The 21,198-nt window shown below is 38.8% G+C and overlaps 1 protein-coding gene across 1 annotated transcript; it reads left to right on the forward strand.

Moving 5' to 3' along the window:
• The first annotated feature begins 1,065 nt into the window (after positions 1–1,065).
• On the forward strand, positions 1,066–2,490 carry LOC117479415 (deoxynucleoside triphosphate triphosphohydrolase SAMHD1-like). The gene is made up of 5 exons (XM_034126367.1): positions 1,066–1,324; positions 1,485–1,545; positions 1,724–1,787; positions 1,920–2,148; positions 2,417–2,490. The coding sequence occupies exons 1-4, from the start codon at positions 1,231–1,233 to the stop codon at positions 1,995–1,997; spliced, it is 297 nt and encodes a 98-aa protein (XP_033982258.1). The 5' UTR covers positions 1,066–1,230; the 3' UTR covers positions 1,998–2,148; positions 2,417–2,490.
• The last annotated feature ends 18,708 nt before the right edge of the window (positions 2,491–21,198 follow it).

Genomic DNA, 21,198 nt, shown 5'->3' on the forward strand with positions numbered 1-21,198 from the left:
GATAGTCTTCGCGCTACAGACAAACACTTAAAGAGACAAAATAATTAAATAAAGTTGAATTTTTTGGAGACTTTCCTCATTTCTGAGCAGTGACTCTTCATGTCCACACCTATCCAGGTTCCTGTTTGGTCATTTAAATTGATGGTTAGGTTTCATATCATGGTTGGCCTAATTGAATAAGCTGATGAATTCAATTTAGCTTATAAACTTGTCATAAAAAATACTTTCTAAAATAAAATAAAAGCTTTACTGCCAGGTAGATTGAGTGAAACGAAGAAAAACGACTTCACTGATCATGCAAGAGAACCGGTGTTTCTCCTGGTTTGGTTTTTAGATATGAAACAACTAGGTGTGTCTTGTTCTTGTTCTATCAGATGTTTAATGATTCCACATGTTTTTACACATTCCTGTTTAGATTCGGCCTCATGTTTGTTCTCCTTATGAAACAACATTTTAAATTTCTTAAGCTAAATTGAATAACAACTGACAAGTGAAAAAATGCATGGATGTTGATGTGTGGTTCAGTTGCCTCTATATGCATTGAATAAAAACAATTGAGTTTGATATTAAATTCTCCTCTAATGGAAATGTGTCACCTGGGAGCACCTTGAATCTACTGTGATACAGAGCTGGAAGAAGTATTCAGATGTTTTACATAAGTTAAAGTTACTAAACTGCAAAGTGAAGGCACTCATTTAGTATTCACAATATGAACTCTAAGTACCAAACTATTATTTACACATATTTGTAGATTATTGGCCAAAGAATTGTATATTATTATTTATAACATTTTGGATGATTTGACAAGTAGTCAAATTTGTCTAAAAAGTATTTGGAAATGTTGCTTGATTTGAATGGAACATTTGCTAGGCGAAAATCTACCTCAGTCGTTGTTCATCAACACAGAACAATTTTCTTTTGGCATCAACAGCACGAAAACAAAATGTGTAACAGCTATGTTGTCAAAGTAGCAGCAAAAAGAGCCAATCTAATATACTGCTCACTTGCGACACCTTTGGACAACTTGTTTTGGTTTTGTTGTTATTATTAGACTGTCCGAATAGTTCCCCTTTATGGGCAGTAACCAATCGGATGGGTGTGGTAGAGACATAAAAACCAGGTACTTCTCAAAGCCTGAGCATATTTGTGCAGACGTTTCATGATCAGCTGTATTAGGGAGCGACATCATTTGTGTTTTCTATCGTTAGTTAGACACAGAAAACATTGTCAATGGCGTCAGGAAACTATGGGGAAATGAGCGGGGAGGATATGTGTGAGTACCTGAGAGAAAAAGGACTTGGAAGGTGGGCAGATGCATTTAAAGGTACGTTTCTGGTTTGGTCATTTAAATTGATGGTTAGGTTTTATATCATCGTTGGCCTAATTGAGTAAGCTGTTGCAGAAAAATGCTTTAGTTTTTCTTTTAGTCATAAAAAATGCAATGTGATACAGGACTGTAATTCACTGCATCTTCTTTTACCCAGAAAAGTCTGTTATCAAGCTGCGGGAGCTCAATGGTGGTGTTCTGGTTGGGAAGGGCATATAGTGAGTATCATCCCTTGTCAAACCAGGTTGCAATTTAAAAAAAGATATAACATCCTGAAAAGAAGGAAATGTGTTGCACATTTTTCTGAAGCATTGGCACTAATTTGGTGCAACAACTTCCCCCTGGCTTGACTTTTATCTTATAACCTACTATGATTTTTTTTCACGATTTCTTTAGTCAACCTGAGGATCGTCAGAAAATCTTGGATAGTATCTTGAAGATCTGGCCAGCAGCTCCCAAGGTGATATAATATTTAGTTTTATGTATCGCTTCACACTACATGTTCAGGGCCTTCAGAAGAAATGGAGCTTGTTTTAGTTGTACTCTTTAGGGTCATCATTTGACAGGTTTTTTGTTGTACGTATTCTGTTAGGTGTTTAATGATCCAATCCACGGACATATGGAGTTGCACCCTCTTCTTGTCAAGGACACTCAAGTGGTAATTGGGTGATGACTTTTTATTGGTGTTTGCTGTATGCTTTGGTGAAGGGTGGGGTACTTAGCAGGAGAGCTTGTGAAAGCTCTGAAGGAAAAGCAGGATCTCAACATCACTGACAGAGACATCCTTTGTGTTAAGATTGCTGGGCTATGCCATGACCTGGGTGAGTGATACACACCTTTCACTTTATTATGTGATAGTTTATAAAAGAATAATTCAACAACAAAATGACCATTTGTATACAACAATTTCTTACCCTGTATTACCTGTTTAGTTATTTAAGTTTTTCTCACATACACTGTGAACAGAGAATAATCAAAAATCAAAAATGCAATATATATATATATTTATAGAATGTTAAAATGTCTCACTTCAGTTTGTTTTATAGCCAGCACCATCTGCTTAAAATATTTATATTTCTCCGTATATAGGACATGGACCCTTTTCCCATGTTTTTGATGGAATGTTCATCCCCAAAGTAACACCCCCATCTGGTCCACTAGGTTAAAAAATGAAAACCTGGAAGGTGAGAAGTTATTATTCCTATTGTCTGTAATGTGTGACATTATACCCAACAACAGAAATAAAACACATTTATAAAACACAGCCAGCAGCTGCATGTCATGATCTGATCATGTTTTTTCAATCTGTGATTTTGACTGTTCTACCGTATTGCAATACTACATGGTACAAGTGTTTGTCTTCCGCCTTAAAGTCAAAACTGCTCCACCAGTTGAAAATCTTCTCAAAGATTGTAGGTCACTGTGAGGAATTCTATGAATCAACCTACCATACCGTAGTGAGGCTAGCCATCAACATCTCTGATCCCCAACATGTTTTCAAACATTTCCTAAATTGGGATCAATAAAGTACTATCTTATCTTATCTTATCTTATGTTCTGAACAGTGAATAGGTCTGAGGTACAAGGTCCCACGATGTAATAAAGCTAGACTGAAGCACTCCTTTGTGCACCAGTCCATCCTCAAATTAAATACAGAGCTCAATCCCAGGTCAAATGTGCACTTGAGAGTCTTAAGCATGTTTTCTCTTCAGTGATTGTTATTGTGAGACTGACCATTGAGCGGCCCGACCAAGCAAGGAGGCAGAGGCAGAACGTCCAAATACAACCCGGTGTGGGCATTTATTCATCATTGACACATGATTCACAGCCTCAGTTGCTGTCCACCTGAAGACAGTCAGCAGCCACAAGGATCTCACACCAAAATCACAAAACTCACAGAGCCTAAATACCCACAGACTAATCAATCAACAAGACACAGGTGAGGGGGGAGGAGACAACACAGGGCACCAGGTGAACACAATCAGGAGCAACAGACAAAACGGGAGGGGGAACACTTTCAAACTAAACCACATGTGCAATATTACAAGGCCCGAAGCCGTCAGTCCACAGTGACGAAGTTACCTTCGTCACAGTTATGTTAAATGTTTGTTTCCTTGTATCGTGTTTTAATATTTGTTCCTGTTTGATGTTGCAAATGGAGCTGCTATGATGCAAGAAACATGTCAGATTTGATCTGACAATAAAGAATTATCGTATCTTATTACACATGCAATATTTTACATTCAATGCGGCATTGCCTTTAATTAATTAGTTGTATTTTGTTGCTTTTTTCAGTCAAAAGCAATAAAGCATAATCCTTTCCAAAATGATGCACTATTCCTTTAAGCACAATTAGTTGTGGCATTCATGGTATTATGAGACACATGCAGGGTACTCTCTCAAATTATATTATAACTACCTTTGTCTGCTTTCTTCCAGGAACTTCTTGAAAGGTTTTCCTATAAATATATATATATAAAAAAAACTGGGCAAGCTTACATATATATATATATCTTCATATTCTACTCTTAATTCAGGCGTTTCAGTTTAATTAAAGGGTAAATGGAAACAATATCACTTTAACTTATCAATATGAAATGTAATGATTACACAATGTATTGGCATACAGAATAATGACACGCCTCACATTTATTGTTTTATGGATGCTTTTCATTCTTATCTTTCCCATTTTCCCTTACACAATAGAATGGATGTTATTCTGACTTATTATGTTTAAATAACCATTACATTTGTGTTAAATATCAGCAATAACTTAAACATGTATGAGAAGAGTGGGAGTGGTGAAACATCTGGTATAGGGGGAGCGGTGCAAACCAGGCTGTTGCTTTACAGAGCTCCCTGTCGTTATGCAAGTTTTGGCAGAAGACCTGTCATTTGGTAAACATATACTGTCATGTTTTCAGCAAAGCCAGGCCCTTTCTATTCAAACAGTGAGTCATTGTTCATTTTTATCACTTTGAATTCTCATACTAATATATCAATGAATTTGTGTACCTTGCAGCATGAGGACGCCTCTGTAGAAATGTTCGACCACCTGATGAAATCCAATGAGGATCTGCAGTGGATGATGAGGGCATGTGGCCTGAAGCTGCCCAAAGACTTGCTCTTCATCAAAGAGATGATTCAACCCCCGGCAGCTCAAGAGGAAGTGAGTCATGCAATTTGAATGTAATGATATCAGTTTTATCATCGTAATTGCTACAATAGCCAATGCCTAATGCCAGCCACTCTGTGCAGTCATCTCCACAGTGGCCATATAAAGGCCGTCCAGAGGAGAAGTCCTTCCTCTATGAGATTGTGGCCAACAAAAGAAGCGGCATTGTTTGACTACTTTGCCAGGGGCTTGGTTCAACAGCTCGGTTCACTTTTTAATGCAATAAAACAAATGTGTATTAAACCAATTAATACACATTTAAAACATAGTCCTGGTTATTTAAAGAACATGTAGCATTCTCCTGGTGTCTTGGATTAGTTTTTGTAATAAGCACATTGTCTTAACTTGTCTTGCCTTTGTCTCCTATCAGGGACAGCTACCACCTGGGCATCAAGAACAACTTTGACCATGGCCGCTTCATAAAGTTTGCCAGGGTGTGTGAGGTGGACGGGCAGAAGCACATCTGCACTAGAGACTAGGTGCTGACTTTGTTACATCTGCTTTTTGATCAGCTTTTATAACAGCAATCAATGTAAATGATTAGTGGTAACCAGTGGCGTTTTTATATGTACAAAAGTGGTGGGGCACAAAAAACTTAGATGTCTATATATAAGCTTCTGCTGTGACGTGCAGTGAGGTTCATGGCTGGTGAGGCACTGGCACTGACTCTTCAGGTTTACAAATATTATATTTTGACCTAAACCAAAATATTATATTATTTTCAAAAGCTTTTTTTGTCTGATGCTTTGATTAATTTTAAACAGACAGTTCAACAAAAGGATACCCAAACAATGTAATTTTATCATTTAAATATTGAATTGTTCTCTCTTAGTAAGATCCCATTTTCAATAAAATTGCGATCTTACCTTGACTTGAAGATGAAGTCCATTTGCCTATCGTTCTGGACAAAGATTTCTATTACTTTATTGTAAAAGTCCTCCTTATCTTCTGGTAGTTTCAAAAGTCTATCATAAATCTAATCGATAGATTTACAATTCAAAAATTATAAAAGTAGGGTAGACATGTGGATATTATCCGGCTGAACAAAACGTGCATTTATCTAACAGGTACGTTTCCCACAGATCTTATTTCGAGCTATTTTCTAAAATCCTATGTAGAAACCTCATTGCTTTTTTGTCGAGGGAAGCCTCGCAGCTTACTTCCTGGTTTTAGGACGCGTCACTGCACCTCTCTCGTCTCCTCTTCACACACCACACTTTTCGCGGCACACGTACTTACAGCCAATCAGCTCTGAATTATGTGAGATGACGTATGGTGGGGATGGCAGCACAGTGCCCCTATGGTCATCATTCTTTTGCCACACACATTAAATAGGAAAATACTCTGAGCATGCGCAGTGTAGTTTTTACAGTCACCATTCACTTAGACAGTGAGACGGAGGGGCATGATCAGGTTTTGTCCCACATGGCTCTAAATAGCTCAATAGGCAAACACTGTAGACACTAATTAGAAGAACACAGACTAAAACAGCAATGTACTGTACAGACGAATCAGATGATTAAACATGATCTTAAAATATATTTTATATATTTCTTTTTTTTTTTTTGCATCTTTTGTAATCATTATTTGTAATACTTTCTGCTGACACTAGGTGGGGCTGTGCCCCTAATGACCAGTCGCCACTGGTGATTTGTAAAATATCCATAAAGAAAAAGAAAATCTGCTTACAGTTCTGTTTCATATGGATGTTTAGAGATGTATCCATACTGTAGATCTCTTAATGTTGCTCTCAAAGTGCACCAGATTGATGCTTTTAACTTCAACATTTAAAAAAAAATCTTCCCGGGGGAGCATGCCCCCCGGACCCCCCTAGAGGAGGTTAGGTCCCCCCCCCCCACTTAAATCATGTTCACATGGATAGGAAACTAAATTGCACACATCTTGTGTCCATATATTTCTGTTTTGGTGGTCACGCCACAACCGTGCACGTGCATGCATACGTGAGTCATGGTAAGATATCTGGATTAAGAGGTTTCTTTTTCTTTGCACATCATGAAAGAAATGAATGGGCTGTGATTTTAGTTTTTTTAAGCAGAGGTCAATAATTTGAGAGGAAAAAGGTTCCCCACCCCTGTTCTACATAGATCATAGTGGGGATTTAGGCTTTTTAGAGGAGTGTTTGTGAGAGCCTGTATCTCTAATGGATGAAAAATACATAGAAGGTTTATGAATAATGCTTTGCTTTATTGTTAAAACACAAGCTCACAGCCCACAGTGGTTTCTGCTGATCCTGGATGAAAGAAAGATATTATCACTTTTATGCTGACCATACAAAAGATTTGATTATGAAGCAAATTAAATTATTAAAATCAGAGTGAGAAGGGAAGATACTAGAGATGGCAAATCTGGATCCTTTTACGGACTCAGGGTCTTCTGAGTCAGTCATTGAAGAGATCCGGATCATACGAGTCATTTGAGTCATATGAGTCAGCATCACCAAGACCGTAGAAATCCTATCGGTGAAACCGAAAAGTTGTTGCATTTCACGAGCATATTAAACTGACGTTATATTAACCTCCGCTACACAGTGTATTTTGCTTTAATAAAAAATGTTGATCACAAAAAAAAGGGTTATTTTGCGATTTGGCTAATCTGAGTCTGCTGTTGACTCGTGCATGAGGACGAGTCTGCTGGATCTCTGGATCTGCTGCTATATGGCTACGGCTCTGAGTCCGCACGAGTCTGCTCTGCTGTGTTTTGCACAGTGAGTCAGGATTTGCGAATCTGAGTCTGTGAAGTGCCGCTGACTAACTCGTAGGCTACTGGTCTCTCTCGATCATTGACCTGGATTCACGGATCCCGCGGTTTTGATTAAGTCCATTATGTTTCCCGCTCTAAATGAAGTTTCAGTGTAGTCTTCTAACAAAATTGTCATGTTGTGCAACAGTCTCCTGCGTGTAATAGCTGCATTTCCAATAAGGATCTTACTTGGCAAAACGTTTATTTTGAACATAGCACACAAAAAGAAACAAACAATGACAAATGATAGAAAATTGCAAAACAGTTAGAATATATAAAATGTCTTAATTATACAATTATTATTATTAAACATATAATTATATCTAATCATATGCCCCCCATATTTTCTCATGGACTGCGTAATCATTGCAATACTGGTGTTTGTATGTGTTAAATGTGTGTAAAGTGGTGTCTTTTGCTTTAATAAAACATATTGATCACAAAAAAAAGGTCATTTTGCGATTTAGCGAATCTGAGTCTGCTGTTGAATCGTGCATGATGACGAGTCTGCTGGATCTCTGGATCTGCTGCTATACGGTTACGGCTCTGAGTCCGCACGAGTCTGCTATGTTTTGCACAGTGAGTCAGGATTTGCGAATCTGCGAATCTGCGAGTCTGCGAGTCTGCTGTTGACTCGTGCATAATATAGCCGCGGTAGCCGGGAGCCGGGTGCTGGAGGAGGGGCTATGCTCGTGCACATGACGAGTATGGATCTCTGGATCTGCTATGCTATTACGGTTAGGAGCCGTCGGCTCCTCTGAGTCCCCACGAGTCTGCAGGAAGTTTCACTGATCCGCGTCCCCTCCCCTGAGCCAAACGATCACTTCTGGCAGCTATCCTACTTGCTAAAGGGTAGGCAGATGGACTGGGGTACGTTGTAATTTTACATGTTATAAACAGAGTAGCGAGTGACGCAATTTATAGTTTTAATTTGTACGTCACACCAAGTGTGGGACTCAAAGGACTCGGGTTAATGGAGAGGGGAGACTCGTCACGACCAGCTCATTTCTAGGATCCGGGTTAAAGATCCGGATGAATCAGGACTCGCCCATCTCTAGAAGATACTCACATATGCTCTATGATCTTAACCACGTCGTGCTGGTAGGCTCTTCTGTGGAGAGAGTACCTTGTGTGGAACAAGTCATAGAGATTGTTCACCTCCTGTTAACAGAATTATCTATACGTTACCACCAGTGGCGACTGGTCATTAGGGGCAGGTGGGGCACAGCCCCACCTAGTGTCAGCAGAAAGTATTACAAATAATGATTACAAAAGATGCAAAAAAAAAATAAAAAAAAATATAAAATATATTTTAAGATCATGTTTAATCATCTGATTCGTCTGTACATTGCTGTTTTAGTCTGTGTTCTTCTAATTAGTGTCTACAGTGTGTGCCTATTGAGCTGTTTAGAGCCATGTGGGACAAAACCTGATCATGCCCCTCCCTCTCACTGTCTAAGTGAATGGTGACTGTAAAAACTACACTGCGCATGCTCAGAGTATTTTCCTATTTAATGTGTGTGGCAAAAAAAAGATGACCATAGGGGCACTGTGCTGCCATCCCCACCATACGTCATCTCACATAATTCAGAGCTGATTGGCTGTAAGTACGTGTGCCGCGAAAAGTGTGGTGTGTGAAGAGGAGACGAGAGAGGTGCAGTGTAGTGATGGGAATTCCGGCTCTTCTTGGTGAGCCGGATCATTTGGCTCGGCTCACCAAGAAGAGCCGGCTCTTTCGGCTCCCAAACGGCTCTTCAGTTTACCACATATTATACCTTTTATAATTCAATCAAATGTAGCCTTGTTTTGACTAATGATTTATATGTGTACACATATCACTTAAATTATTCAATACATCCTTTGTACTGAAGTATTCAAAAGTAAAAATGACATGTTTAATATCAATTATTTGATGTGGCCAATTGTTTTCATTGCATTTACAGACCCTTGTATCTCTCTGATACCACCCAATGAATGCACAGACTTGCTTGTAGAACCACGCTACACAAAGCAGATAGCAACACCTATAACAAAACCCGAGGTGACAGGGCTTTCAGTGTTGCAGCTCCGAGACTGTGGAACAGCCTCCCAGTACATATCCGGACTGCTGAGTCTATTGAACTTTTTAAATCTCAGCTAAAAACTCACCTCTTTGCACTGGCTTTTAATACTAGTTGAACATTACATTTTTACATTTGTATGTGTTTTTTTAAAAATATTTTTCTAGTTATTGTGCTTTTTATCATGTTTTTAATTATTGTTTTATTATTGTACTCCCATTGTGTTATTTAATATGTATTGCCTGTACAGCACTTTGGTCAACTGAAGGTTGTTTTAAATGTGCTATATAAATAAATAAAGATTGAGATTGAGATAAAAAACGTAAGCATAGACATTTTAAAAAAGGGGCTACTGTATCGACATTTTAAAATTATATTTAAAGAAAAGGCCCTGACAAAACAGCAGGGCTCTATTTCAGTAGTAACTATAGAAAAAAAGACAGCAACAGCTGACATCAAATCTTTGCTGAGCCCAAGGATAATCATAAATAAATAACATAGTGAAAATAAATATATTGCAATGCTCAGTACAGCAGCATCCAACCGTCTCTAATCATAAAAAAACATAATACAAATAAATGTATTGCAATGCTCAAAACAGCAGCATCCAACAGTCTCTAATCCTTGGATATTACATGTCACTGCATGCATGCACGGAGCAGCTGTAGCGCGGAGATCATATCATTCTGTCTTGTATTACTTAACAACAACAAAATAACAAAAAAAAACGGCTCGTTCGCGGGCGCGAGCCGGCTCCCGTCGTTCACTTAAAAGAGCCGGCTCTTTGAGCCGGCTCGTTCGCGACCGACACATCACTAGTGCAGTGATGCGTCCTAAAACCAGGAAGTAAGCTGCGCGTGGCTTCCCTCGACAAAAAAGCAATGAGGTTTCTACATAGGATTTTAGAAAATAGCTCGAAATAAGATCTGTGGGAAACGTACCTGTTAGATAAATGCACGTTTTGTTCAGCCGGATAATATCCACATGTCTACCCTACTTTTATAATTTTTGAATTATAAATCTATCGATTAGATTTATGATAGACTTTTGAAACTACAAGAAGATAAGGAGGACTTTTACAAAAAAGTAATGGAGATTTTTGTATCTAAGTATTATCTTTTCTTTTTAATGACTGATTCATAATGTCTTCCATTTTTGTAAAGCACTTTGAATTGCCTTGTGTTGAAAGGTGCTATATAAATAAACTTGCATTGCCTAAGTTTTTTGTGCCCCACCACTTTTGTACATATAAAAACGCCACTGCAAATCACTCCCCTTTCAAACTGTATTCTTGTTTATTGATAACAACTTTGTTTTACTGTCATATAGTATTGTATACCTGTTTACTTTATTCTCTTATTTTTTTATAACTATAATGATCATATAAAGATGTGCCTTTACCTCACTGGTTGTAGAAAAAGCTTCTTATATTCGTTAGCATAGCTAGCTAACCAGATGCTAATAACAACAAAGTTATTGACTGTATGATCAGTATGACAGATGAACAGATCGCCACTGGGCTTTCAACTAAAGACACAGCCATGCAAAAACTGCGGCATGTGTACGGCTCCTTATCTGAAGTGCCGGAACCGCATTCTTGTGCTCTCCGTCAGAACTGCACCCCTGTCAGACGAGACATATACCACGTGATGACACGTTAGGCTCGTGTTGTGTTCAAGGACCCTGACTTTGGCCAGGAAAAACAGGCACTCGCTTGTTTAATTATTTTGCGGTCTAGATTTCTTAATTTTTTTCTTTTTTGCGTGTAAATTACCTCGAGGGCTGTCGAGGTTCCCCACCCCTGATGTACTGTAGAAGAAGATGGTAAATAAATCTATGTTGTTCAAGCAGGTCCTAACACTAGGATGGGTCAATGACATTACTGTGTAATGACAATAAAAGTGCAAAAAAAAAAAAGGTCCTCACAGCGAATGAATTATCAAAAAAAACGAGAAAAGTCTTGATGAATTTAAGTAAAAATAGCAAAACAATATCAAACTACTCGTCTGTGCGAGTACCGTTTATGCAGAAATTATCATTTTGGTGCTGGGTATTCCTTTCATCTTGTTAGTATATTTAACAACACAATAAAATTAACTCACCAGTGTGTTTAGTACTTACTGTCACTGGGTAACGAGTTTGGCCAGGGCATGACACAAGGACATGCTAATGACAACAGGCACATTAGAGCAGATAGGGTTAACTCACCATTTAATCCTTTCCTTCACCTTTACACTTATTTTTTTGGTTTTGTAAAGGTTAAATAAAGAAACAACCATTGGCAATTTAGATTCAAAGTAATGCTCTTCAGCTCACGGAGAAACAAAAACTTGCCGTTCTGGTTACAGATGATATTAACAGACAATTTGGTTTAGCAAATCCAATTTGCTGAAATTTGGTCATGGAGTGTTTTTCATAATTTTAAGAAAAAATTAAAGTAGAACAAATGTTATCACAAAGGTATACTGCTTAGATGTTGTGAGTTATGCTTCTCAGTTTACAGTGTCAGTGATTAGTTTTTACCTTCTTTCTTCTAAGTTGCTCTTCTGTTCCGTTTGTCCTTTAGATTGTGTATTTGACCAAATACTCAACTCCACAGGCACAGAGGATAATCTCAGAGAGGCAAGGGAGATTCTAAAAAACATCGTCGATCGTAAACACTACAGGTTTCTGGGTGAAATCAAGCCTAGAATCCAAACCAAGGTGTGCAGTAATGTCTTTGTTCCTGTATTACATCACATATTTGTAATCATTTATCTCCAGGGATCGCACAGCAGGAAAAAAGATCAGTCATCTCTTCATCAAAAGAGATTAATGCAGGAGGGGGCAAAAGCGTAACCTTCATTTGTTTTAAATAACAGTTATTTTCTTAATGTATTTTAAACATTAAACTCAGGAAAGCTTGATTCATTTATGTTTCATGACACAACTCTCATTACATCCTATCTCAGTTTGAGCAGACACGGTTTCGGTTACTATCAATTATTTTACTTCAAATGTATGCATATTAACTTATTTAATTACATGCAATTATCAGAAGTCCAGTAACGCTTTTTGCTTGGCAACCTTTGCTGGTGATTGAGAATTACACTATATATTTTTGCCTTAATTGCAAAGGTTTAGCATTAGCAAAAGCGGTGCACTCCCCTTTGAATTTATCCCTGATTATTCCAAAAGTAAAGTTTGTTAAAACAGAGGTGAATGCTACTATTGTGGTTGAAGCACATGCTTGTTTCTGTTGTCTATATCGCTTTACATTGCCTTATGTGACTTATGACTACATCCACAGTAAACCACTGCGTAAAAAAGTCTTGCGTTCACAGTAGCTATTCTGGGTGTTTTTATAGAGACCTACGCCAGCAGTGAACAATAAAAGAGATGGCATCATTTTATTTTGAAATTAGCAAATCTGCGCCTCAAAGCCAACATCTGGTGAGGTGTGAGTCAGGTACCTGAATAATAATGATGTCAACAGTATGACATAATCAATGATAAAATGAATTTATTATTGTGTTGGGTGAAACAAAACAATTTTTAATACTGATATCTGATGAAAACAATCTCTGTTTGATATGACCTGCTAAACTGACATTTAAAGTGGACCTATCATGCTATATTTGAATAATATAGTGTAGGACCATACCAATATAAGACATATTTATACTTTTTTTTTTTCAAAATACCAAACAGATCATGCATTTTAGCCATGCCTCATTTTGCTCAATTTGACATTTTTTAGCTCTGGATTTGCAAGGGCAGATTCAGTGAGAACAGCACCATCTACTGGCCTGGCATATGTACTACAGCGTCTCCAGCGCTTTCGAACGGCAATGGCCGTGGCTGTCTCCTCCTGATTGGTGGAGTTGGCCCAATAGCCGTAGCGCCACTGTCCTGACGTCAGGACAGTGTTCAAATCTGGATCAGTTTTTATCAGATCCGTTGCAGCCCCTTTTTTATAGATTTGGGTATGGAGGAAAATAGAGAGGGTTGTGTTTTCTGACACTTGGTGAGTTCCCTGGAACACCGGGGACACATATTCATGTATAAAAGATGTACAAAAGTGCATTTTGCATGATAGGTCCCCTTTAAATGAGAGATAACTTTAGGAGCAACATAAACTTTTAATAAACTGAAAAACCTCCAAAGAAACCCCACAGTTTAATGGGGGAAAATGGGAGAAACCTCAGGGAGAGCAACAGAGGAGGGATCCCTCTCCCAGGACGGACAGACGTGCAATAGATGCCCTGTGTAAATTGAAAAGATAATACATTTACAACATAGGTAGTCCAAATGTTTGGAAATGCATGTGTATAATAAGAACATGAATCCAGGAGGATGTCAACAATTCTGTGGGAGGCAACCCTGCATTCTTGGAACGCAATGCCCTAGTAGGACAGTAGGGTATAATGAGTTATTTAAGGTAAGATGGCGCCTGCCCATTAAGGGCTTTGTAGGCGAGAAGAATCATTTAAAATTCTATCCTGTGTTCTATAGGGAGTCAGTGTAAGGCAGCCAGAACAGGAGTAATGTGGTCTCTTTTCCGAACTCTGGTTAGTACACGTGCTGCAGCATTTTGAATCAGCTGAAGCGACTTAACTGACTTTTTGGTACACCCTGATAATAAAGAGATACAATAATCCAGCCTTGAAGTAACAAATGCATGGACTAGTTTCTCTGCATCGTTTTGAGGCAAGATATGCCTGATTTTTGCTATGTTATAAAATCACCAACTCACTAGAAAACTAGAAAATGCATTTCCTGCTGAAAATGCGTGCAAATGCTTTAAACTGTGTACATTTGTGGCTGAATTTAGCTGAAAATGCAGAAAAAGCTGAATATTTTATGAGTTGAATGGTCTCTGTAGCTGCTTTTAGCTACAAAAACCAAGTAATGGCGCGTTTCCACTACACGGCCTCGCTCGGCCTCGCTCGGTATGGCTAGGCCTCGTTAGGACTGGCTCACTTTATGGCGCATTTCCATTACAGTTTAGGAACTGGGGTAGTATCTATAGTAACGCAGTGTAGGCGGAGCCGTGACGTCATCTTCAATGAGAACCCCAGAAAAACAACACAGCCGTTAGCTGTTAGCACTCAGAGCTCACAGCTCCTCATATATGTTCAGAAACTAGACAAAAGTTAAACAAGTACAAACCACAGACTGCCTGTGTCATGGCGAATACAGTCGCTGCTTTATTTATGTCTGTATAGGCCATTGTTGTGAGTGTGGACGGTCGGAGCATATACTGCGTTAGCTTAGCCAATCTCCATTTAGAAAACACGCATTTTAAAAGGTTTTTCGCCTGCCGTCTGTCTGCAGACTTGTCAAAGCATTAATTCATGGTTTTTACTAACCGGTATCAGTATGTTGTTACTTCGGCATCATTTTGAAACATGTATTACAATTAAATCACGGTCAAATATGTCCATCTTGTTGTAGTTGTAGCCCCCTTGCCAGCGATTCTCTCTCTAGTTTAGCATACTCAGCCCGACTCAGCCTCGTTGTATCTGGCCCTAGACCCACGATTTTATGAGGCCAGAAAAACTTTGAATTAGGACCCGCCGGCCGGTACTAGGCCAAGTGGAAACGCAACCAAAGACGGGCCGCTGACGTCACAGCCCTCTTAAACCGTGCTCCGCGCTGTAGTGGAAACGCGCCATAAGTGTGTTGCTGAACTTAGCGGAGAAATGCAGAAAAGTTAAATGATTTGAATCAAATTGTTACAGCTCAAATGCATTGCAATGACTTTGTTGAAAACTTGAAAGTGAAATGTTAAACTGGAAGAGTAAGAACAATTATGAAGAAGCTTAATATTTAAAAGAAAAGGTTTAAAAAAGGTATAAACAACAAATTGTAAAGCCTCAATGTCCGGAAATAGCTGAATAATTTAATAGTTGAATGGTTTCTGTAGCTGAAAGTAGGCTGAAGGAGTTAAATATCAGATGTACGTAGTAAGTTCAAGTAGCATTAAATCTATAGGGCTTTTTTTTTTAAGGGGTTTGTGGTCTTTGGGAGTGCGAGGTGTAGAAAAACAAAATGAGGTTATTATTGTTGCACAGCATTCACACTAACTAAGTCGGACAGTATTGCATCGGTGATAGCTTTCTGCTGTGGATGATTCATGCTGTACTGTCCTGCATGGTTGCCAAAAACCTGTGAGATTGAAGGCTGTTGTTTATCATTTGTGATGCTTTTGTCCGTTAAAAAAATAAATCAGTAAATGCATTGTTGTTCCTTTTCAAATTGCAGATCAAACTGCTCTTTATTAGTCTTATTAATAATTTACTAATCAATTTTATCTCTGCTGGGAAGTAACTTGTTTTATTTTTATTTTTAGAAGGAACAGTAAGGTTAGGCTACAGGGCTATTCAATTGGCGGCCCGCGGGCCAAATCCGGCCCCGGGGTGATATTTACTGGCCCTTTGAGTATAATGTTAAAAAGTAATCTACTTTGACGGTTTAATTCAGAAGGAGTTTAATTAATAAGATCCCTGATGTTAAGTTATGTTTATTTCCACTGTGTTCAACATGTTATAGGGGACCCACAATAAAAAATGGTATTTAATGTTGTTCCTAATCATTTCTAATGTCATTCACACTTACATGTTATATTGTGTTGTTGGAAGCAGTATTGTTGTTTGTGTTGTTGTTGTTGTTGTTGTTGTTTTTGTTGTTGTTGCTAGTTTTCACATAAAGGTTGCCCTGTACAAAAGGACATCGAAATAAAGGGGCTTGAAATCGAACACAAAAATATTTTAATTAAAAAAGCCAAACTGGAAGTTGACAAATTGGAGAAAGAAAGACTTAGACTTAATTTAGTAACATTCAGTAATTTATTTTCAAATAAAATTAAATCTTTTAGGATACCTAAAAGAGAAATCCCTTTTTCTTTACAGAAAAAGTCAACTAAAATCATGTTTTTATCTCTTTTTCCTAAAAAAATAAAACAGAGATTGCCTCCCTGAAAGCCCCGCCAGTAGGGTAGTCTGGGTGATGGGGTCTACCACATCAGGAGGTTGGGGGTTTGCAGGAGGGGCCTTCTCCTTCCTCATTGTGGCGATGTTATGAGGCACAACACATGCCATTATAATTAGTGATGGGAATTATGGCTCTTTGAAGGGAGCCGGATCTTATGGCTCCGTTCCTTTCAAAGAGCCGTTCAAAAGATCCGTTATTTAAAGGGGGCGGGGTTACTAGGTTTATCTGCGAAATAATCACCAGGATAATGATTGACTGTATTGCCAGACCTAATGTCAATAATCGGCATTGTAAACATGACACAAGGTGGCGCCATATCCATGTCATCATGTCAGTGAATGTACTGCTTTGAATTTACCCACTGTATGTGTTAAGTAAATAAAGTTGCCTTGCCTTGAATAAAATTCATGCAACTCTTAATATTAGTTACTGTGTTTTTAAGTGGCGATGGAGATTATTTGTTGACCCTGTTAAGCACTGAGCCTGTTTTTCAGGTTTCAGGCTCGAAAATGACATGCCCAGAACAAATGACTATAACTTCACTTCTAAAAGGGTTAAATTAATAATTTTTTTCTCAAAGCAAGGTTACATCTGTGAGTTGGATGTAGAAGTGTCAGAATCAATATAGATGTTTCTGTGTCAGAGTAAATTCAGATGGAACATTGTAAAAAAAGGTAAATTCTTACCTCCGCCTACAAAAAACCCATTACTTATAGTGAAAACTACCCTTGGATGATGGGTTAGTAGACTAAAAGCTTTAGGAATCCAAACTACAACATATAATAAGTACCCTGTATCAAGATTGATGCAAAACAAGTGACATTTGACCTTTTAAGAGAGATTTATAAAAATAAAAATAATATGAAATCTCCGTTTTTTACATAAAAATGCAATGATGGATTATCAGTAATCCTTTCAAAGTGACACAGACACATTGGATTAACCTATGGATTAACCTTCAGCGGCGTTTTTATAATTTTAATGCCATTGAACACGACTATTGATCAGAACAACAGCTAATTTGAGACGATTTCCCGTGAATGTTCCGTAACTCACGTGTTGTGACGTCTGTGTTTGCTTCCCCTGTCACGAGTTCTGATCGCTCAGTGATGATACTTATACCTATAGAATCTGTGGAATCTCAGCTTTAATTTGATATCTTGTTTTTGCAGTTACAATAAGTAATAAGGGTATTTTTACCTTGAGTTCGGTAGTAAGTGTGTTAGCATTTTTTCACTCAGGGCTCATTTAGACGCATCTTGTGAGACTTGTGTTTTGTTTCGGTAAAAATAGTTTGTATTGTCAGTTAGCTGAGTTTCTTCCCGTTAAATGGGTATGACACATTAATAGGTTTTAAATATTAAGAAGCCCTGAGACACAGTTTCGTGAAAAAACACCCCACTGCCCCCTGTACAGGGGGGCTCTAGGGCTTAACAGGATGTTGCCTTTACAAATGGTGCGCTTTATCACTGCCTGGGTTTTGGTTGAAGTGCATCCAAATGCTGCTGCGTTTTCGTGTTTGGCTCATTTTCCATCCGAAAAACACGTTGTCTACCTGTCCTGTGCCACTTGTTATGACTTCTCTCTCTCGCGTATTCCGTTAAGACCAACCCCATCTCACTCCTCGTGCTGAAACCTACCAATCAGAGTAGGGGCGGGTCTTCACAGAATACGTTTGGGGAACAAAATCAAGCTTTTTAAAAGGCGAGTGGATTTTGGCAGGCAGTGAGTGCGGACCAACGATTGAACGATAACAAGAACGGCTCTCACCAAGTAGGACTCGGTTCCCCTCGTTCGTACCAAAGAGCCGTTCAAAAGAATCGGCTCGTTCGCGACCGACACATCACTAGTTATAATAGGGCAAGCTCTTTCAGGGGGCCACTCTGAGCCCTCGCAGGCAGGTGAATCGGGCCTTCAGTAGACCAAAGGTCATTTCAATCTTGACCCTGGTTTTGGCATGGGCCACATTAAATCTTGTTTGTGGCCCTTCATCAGGGTCAGGATACAGGGTCATCAGAAAAGGTGTTCCAAGTGTGAAACATGTACTGTGTGAATATTTAAATGTCTGATTTCCTTTAATCACCCAGACTTCAATGTGTGTTCTTTGAGTGAGTGTGCAAGATGTACCTGAATCTTGAGGCTGTGGATTGATTTGCGATTAACATAGTCGCCTTAATTTTCTCCCAGACACGCAGATATGGGTATGTGTGTACAGTCTATACAGCCAAGCAGCCTGGTAAACCCTATGAAATAGAAGGCTGCATTTATTATACAACAGTGTACGTCTTGTTTTAGACATTGCATTAAATCCACTGTTTTAAATGGTCCCTACAGTATATTACCCTATGCCCTGTAAGGTGTCCTTGGGTGCTATGAAAGGCGCCCCCAAAATAAAATGTATTATTATTATTATTACGTCATAGGAGCAACATTCACTGTAAAGATATAGTCACATAACGATATCAATACCTGCTATGTTGTAAAATCCCTCTTTGATCGTCTGCGTGGGACATGTGGCAGGACACAACAAAGGAGTGTGCGAACCCTGTCAGAGCATGTGCGACCTCAAGAATAGCACTGCAGACTGTATTCTTGCTTAGGTTCTCTGCATCACCCACAGCATACAGAAAACTGCTGGTTTCAAAGTAATGCAAAGCAAGCCATACAGTCTGCGGCACGTGCACGACTCCGACGTGTGGCATTAGCAATGTTTGGCTCGAGGAGCTGACACAGATAAGTCAGCCCTTCTGACGAGAACCTGTATCTTTCATACAAATACTCATCAGAGAAAGCCAAAGGGTTTTGTCTGTCCCTAAATATCCTCTCCCTCCTGAGAGCGCCTCTCACAATTCTCGCTCCGAGCTCCACAGTGTCATCGACAAATGTTGACATCATTTTCACAGAGAATTCATTGGTCAATAGGCAGAGCTTTTATACGCTGATCTCTTATCTGGAACATAACCTGCTATGTGTTCAGCATAAGCTACCCCGGTAAGAAGTGAACCAGCGTCGTAGGACCGACCCTGAAATCACCTCGCTAACCGCTAATCCTGCTTCTTACAGGGCACAGGTGTCCGCCTAATCTCTGGCTGCAAGACTACTGCCATCCATCAGTGAAAATATAGAGGAAGCTAAATACCTTTCTGGTTGTTTTTTAGTATAAAGGCTATATTTCTAGTCAAAATTATGACTACCAGCATTTTGCAAGCCGTGTATCAATCAAGATACAGATTCCAGCGCACAGAATCAAATCAAAACAACTGAATCATATACGCAGGAAATGCATTGCTTTGCATTGCTGCCTGTGCTTTTTGTGCCACATGTTTTGCATTCAACACCTCTATCCCGGACTCCGTCATTGTCCCCGACGGATTTACTATTTCTCGCCAGGACCGGACTGTAAACTCAGGGAAAAGTAAGGGAGGTGTGTGCTTTATGGTGAACAATAACTGGTGCTCGGATGTGGGGATTATTTATTCGGACTGTTCTCCTCATTTAGAGCACCTCATGATCGGATGCCGGCCTTTTTTTCTGCCGAGGGAATTTACATTGGTTGTGCTGACATAGCAGGTCACCAATCTTTGTCACAAACAGAAAACCTACCTGTGTCACTTGTATACCTTGGCCTTTAAACTTAAACCAAAGAAAAGATTGTAGCACTGAAATGGTTAGGACCATTTTAAAACAATGCACCAGCAATCACAATGGTTTAGCTTATTTGAAGCGTATATACCTGCATGTTTCTCATTGTGTGTTGCTTTATGGTTTATTACACTTATTGTAAGTTGCTTTGAATAAAATGTAACGTAATGCTCATTGCTAGTTATGAAGCAGATGAATGAAATAAACAAAATGATAAAAAGACAGCAGTGTGTCAGTATTTTTTTTTTTTTTAACTGGAGTAGTAATTGTGCAAATACAGTCTACTGCTGCCTGCTGTTAAATTGAGTTATTTTCTATCAGGCAGGTGCAAGAACATGAGTGATAGTTGGCTGCTGGCTGTAGTGTATTTTTTGCCAAGAAGCAGAACCGTGATGCAATTAACAGAAGCTCAGTCAAAAGTATTATTTTGGCGTCGGTTTGGTCAGAGTCTTTAGGCTGCCTAAGACCTGATGTTCCAGACCAACAGTTGCCTTGGGTGAAAATAATCCTTAATAATTTGAATAGGACCAGGAGGGGTTTCAAATGCAGAGGTATCCTTCCAAAAAGCACAGGGTGGTCCAGTCCAGAGACTGCAGGAAGACATTGAACCATCCTCTACATTTGCCACAACGCAATGCAATGGATTATTGCTGGTAGATTACTTTGTGACGTTAGTAGGTGTGCTGTGTACTTTGTGATTGTTGTAACCAAACTTTAAATTGCTGTTGTGATAACCAATGATAAAGAACAATCCTGTCTGACTATCCTCAATCACAATGCAGTTAAACTGAAAAGATAAGCAGTATGTAAAACAAGTATTGCACATAATTAGAAATAAAAGATTAGAAAATATATAGGGGTGGGATATTAGTTACATTTAGTGTGCAAGAATGGCATATTAAATATAAAATGAGTGTGAAGTTGTGAAATTATAAGTCCAGATAACAAAAGAGAAACTATGGAAATCAAACTTTACGTAAATAAAATAATGTTTTTTAAACATTCTTTTTTTGTAAGTATTCCTTTTATCAGTCATCAAATCAAATCAATCAAATCAAGTTTTATTTATAAAGCACATTTAAAAGCGAGTATTCCTTTTATCAGTCATGTCAAAGGTCTACTGTTAGAAGTATTCGTTGTTCTCGCGCCCAGGAGAGAAGCTTAGAATGAAGAGACTAATGGAGTCTCCGGAAAGGTTCAAATTGGTTGAGTTTAATTAAATGGCACGATGATACAACAAGCAGAGGGTAAGAGGAGAG

The sequence above is a fragment of the Trematomus bernacchii genome, unplaced genomic scaffold, assembly GCF_902827165.1.
Source record: "Trematomus bernacchii unplaced genomic scaffold, fTreBer1.1, whole genome shotgun sequence".
NCBI classification, from domain to species: Eukaryota; Metazoa; Chordata; class Actinopteri; order Perciformes; family Nototheniidae; genus Trematomus; species Trematomus bernacchii.

Coding starts and splice junctions, on each gene's coding strand:
- LOC117479415 (XM_034126367.1), top strand. CDS start 1,231: ATGGCGTCAGGAAACTATGGGGAAATGAGCGGGGAGGATATGTGTGAG. Junction 1,325..1,484: donor GTGGGCAGATGCATTTAAAG/GTACGTTTCTGG, acceptor TCTTTTACCCAG/AAAAGTCTGTTATCAAGCTG. Junction 1,788..1,919: donor TCTGGCCAGCAGCTCCCAAG/GTGATATAATAT, acceptor GTATTCTGTTAG/GTGTTTAATGATCCAATCCA.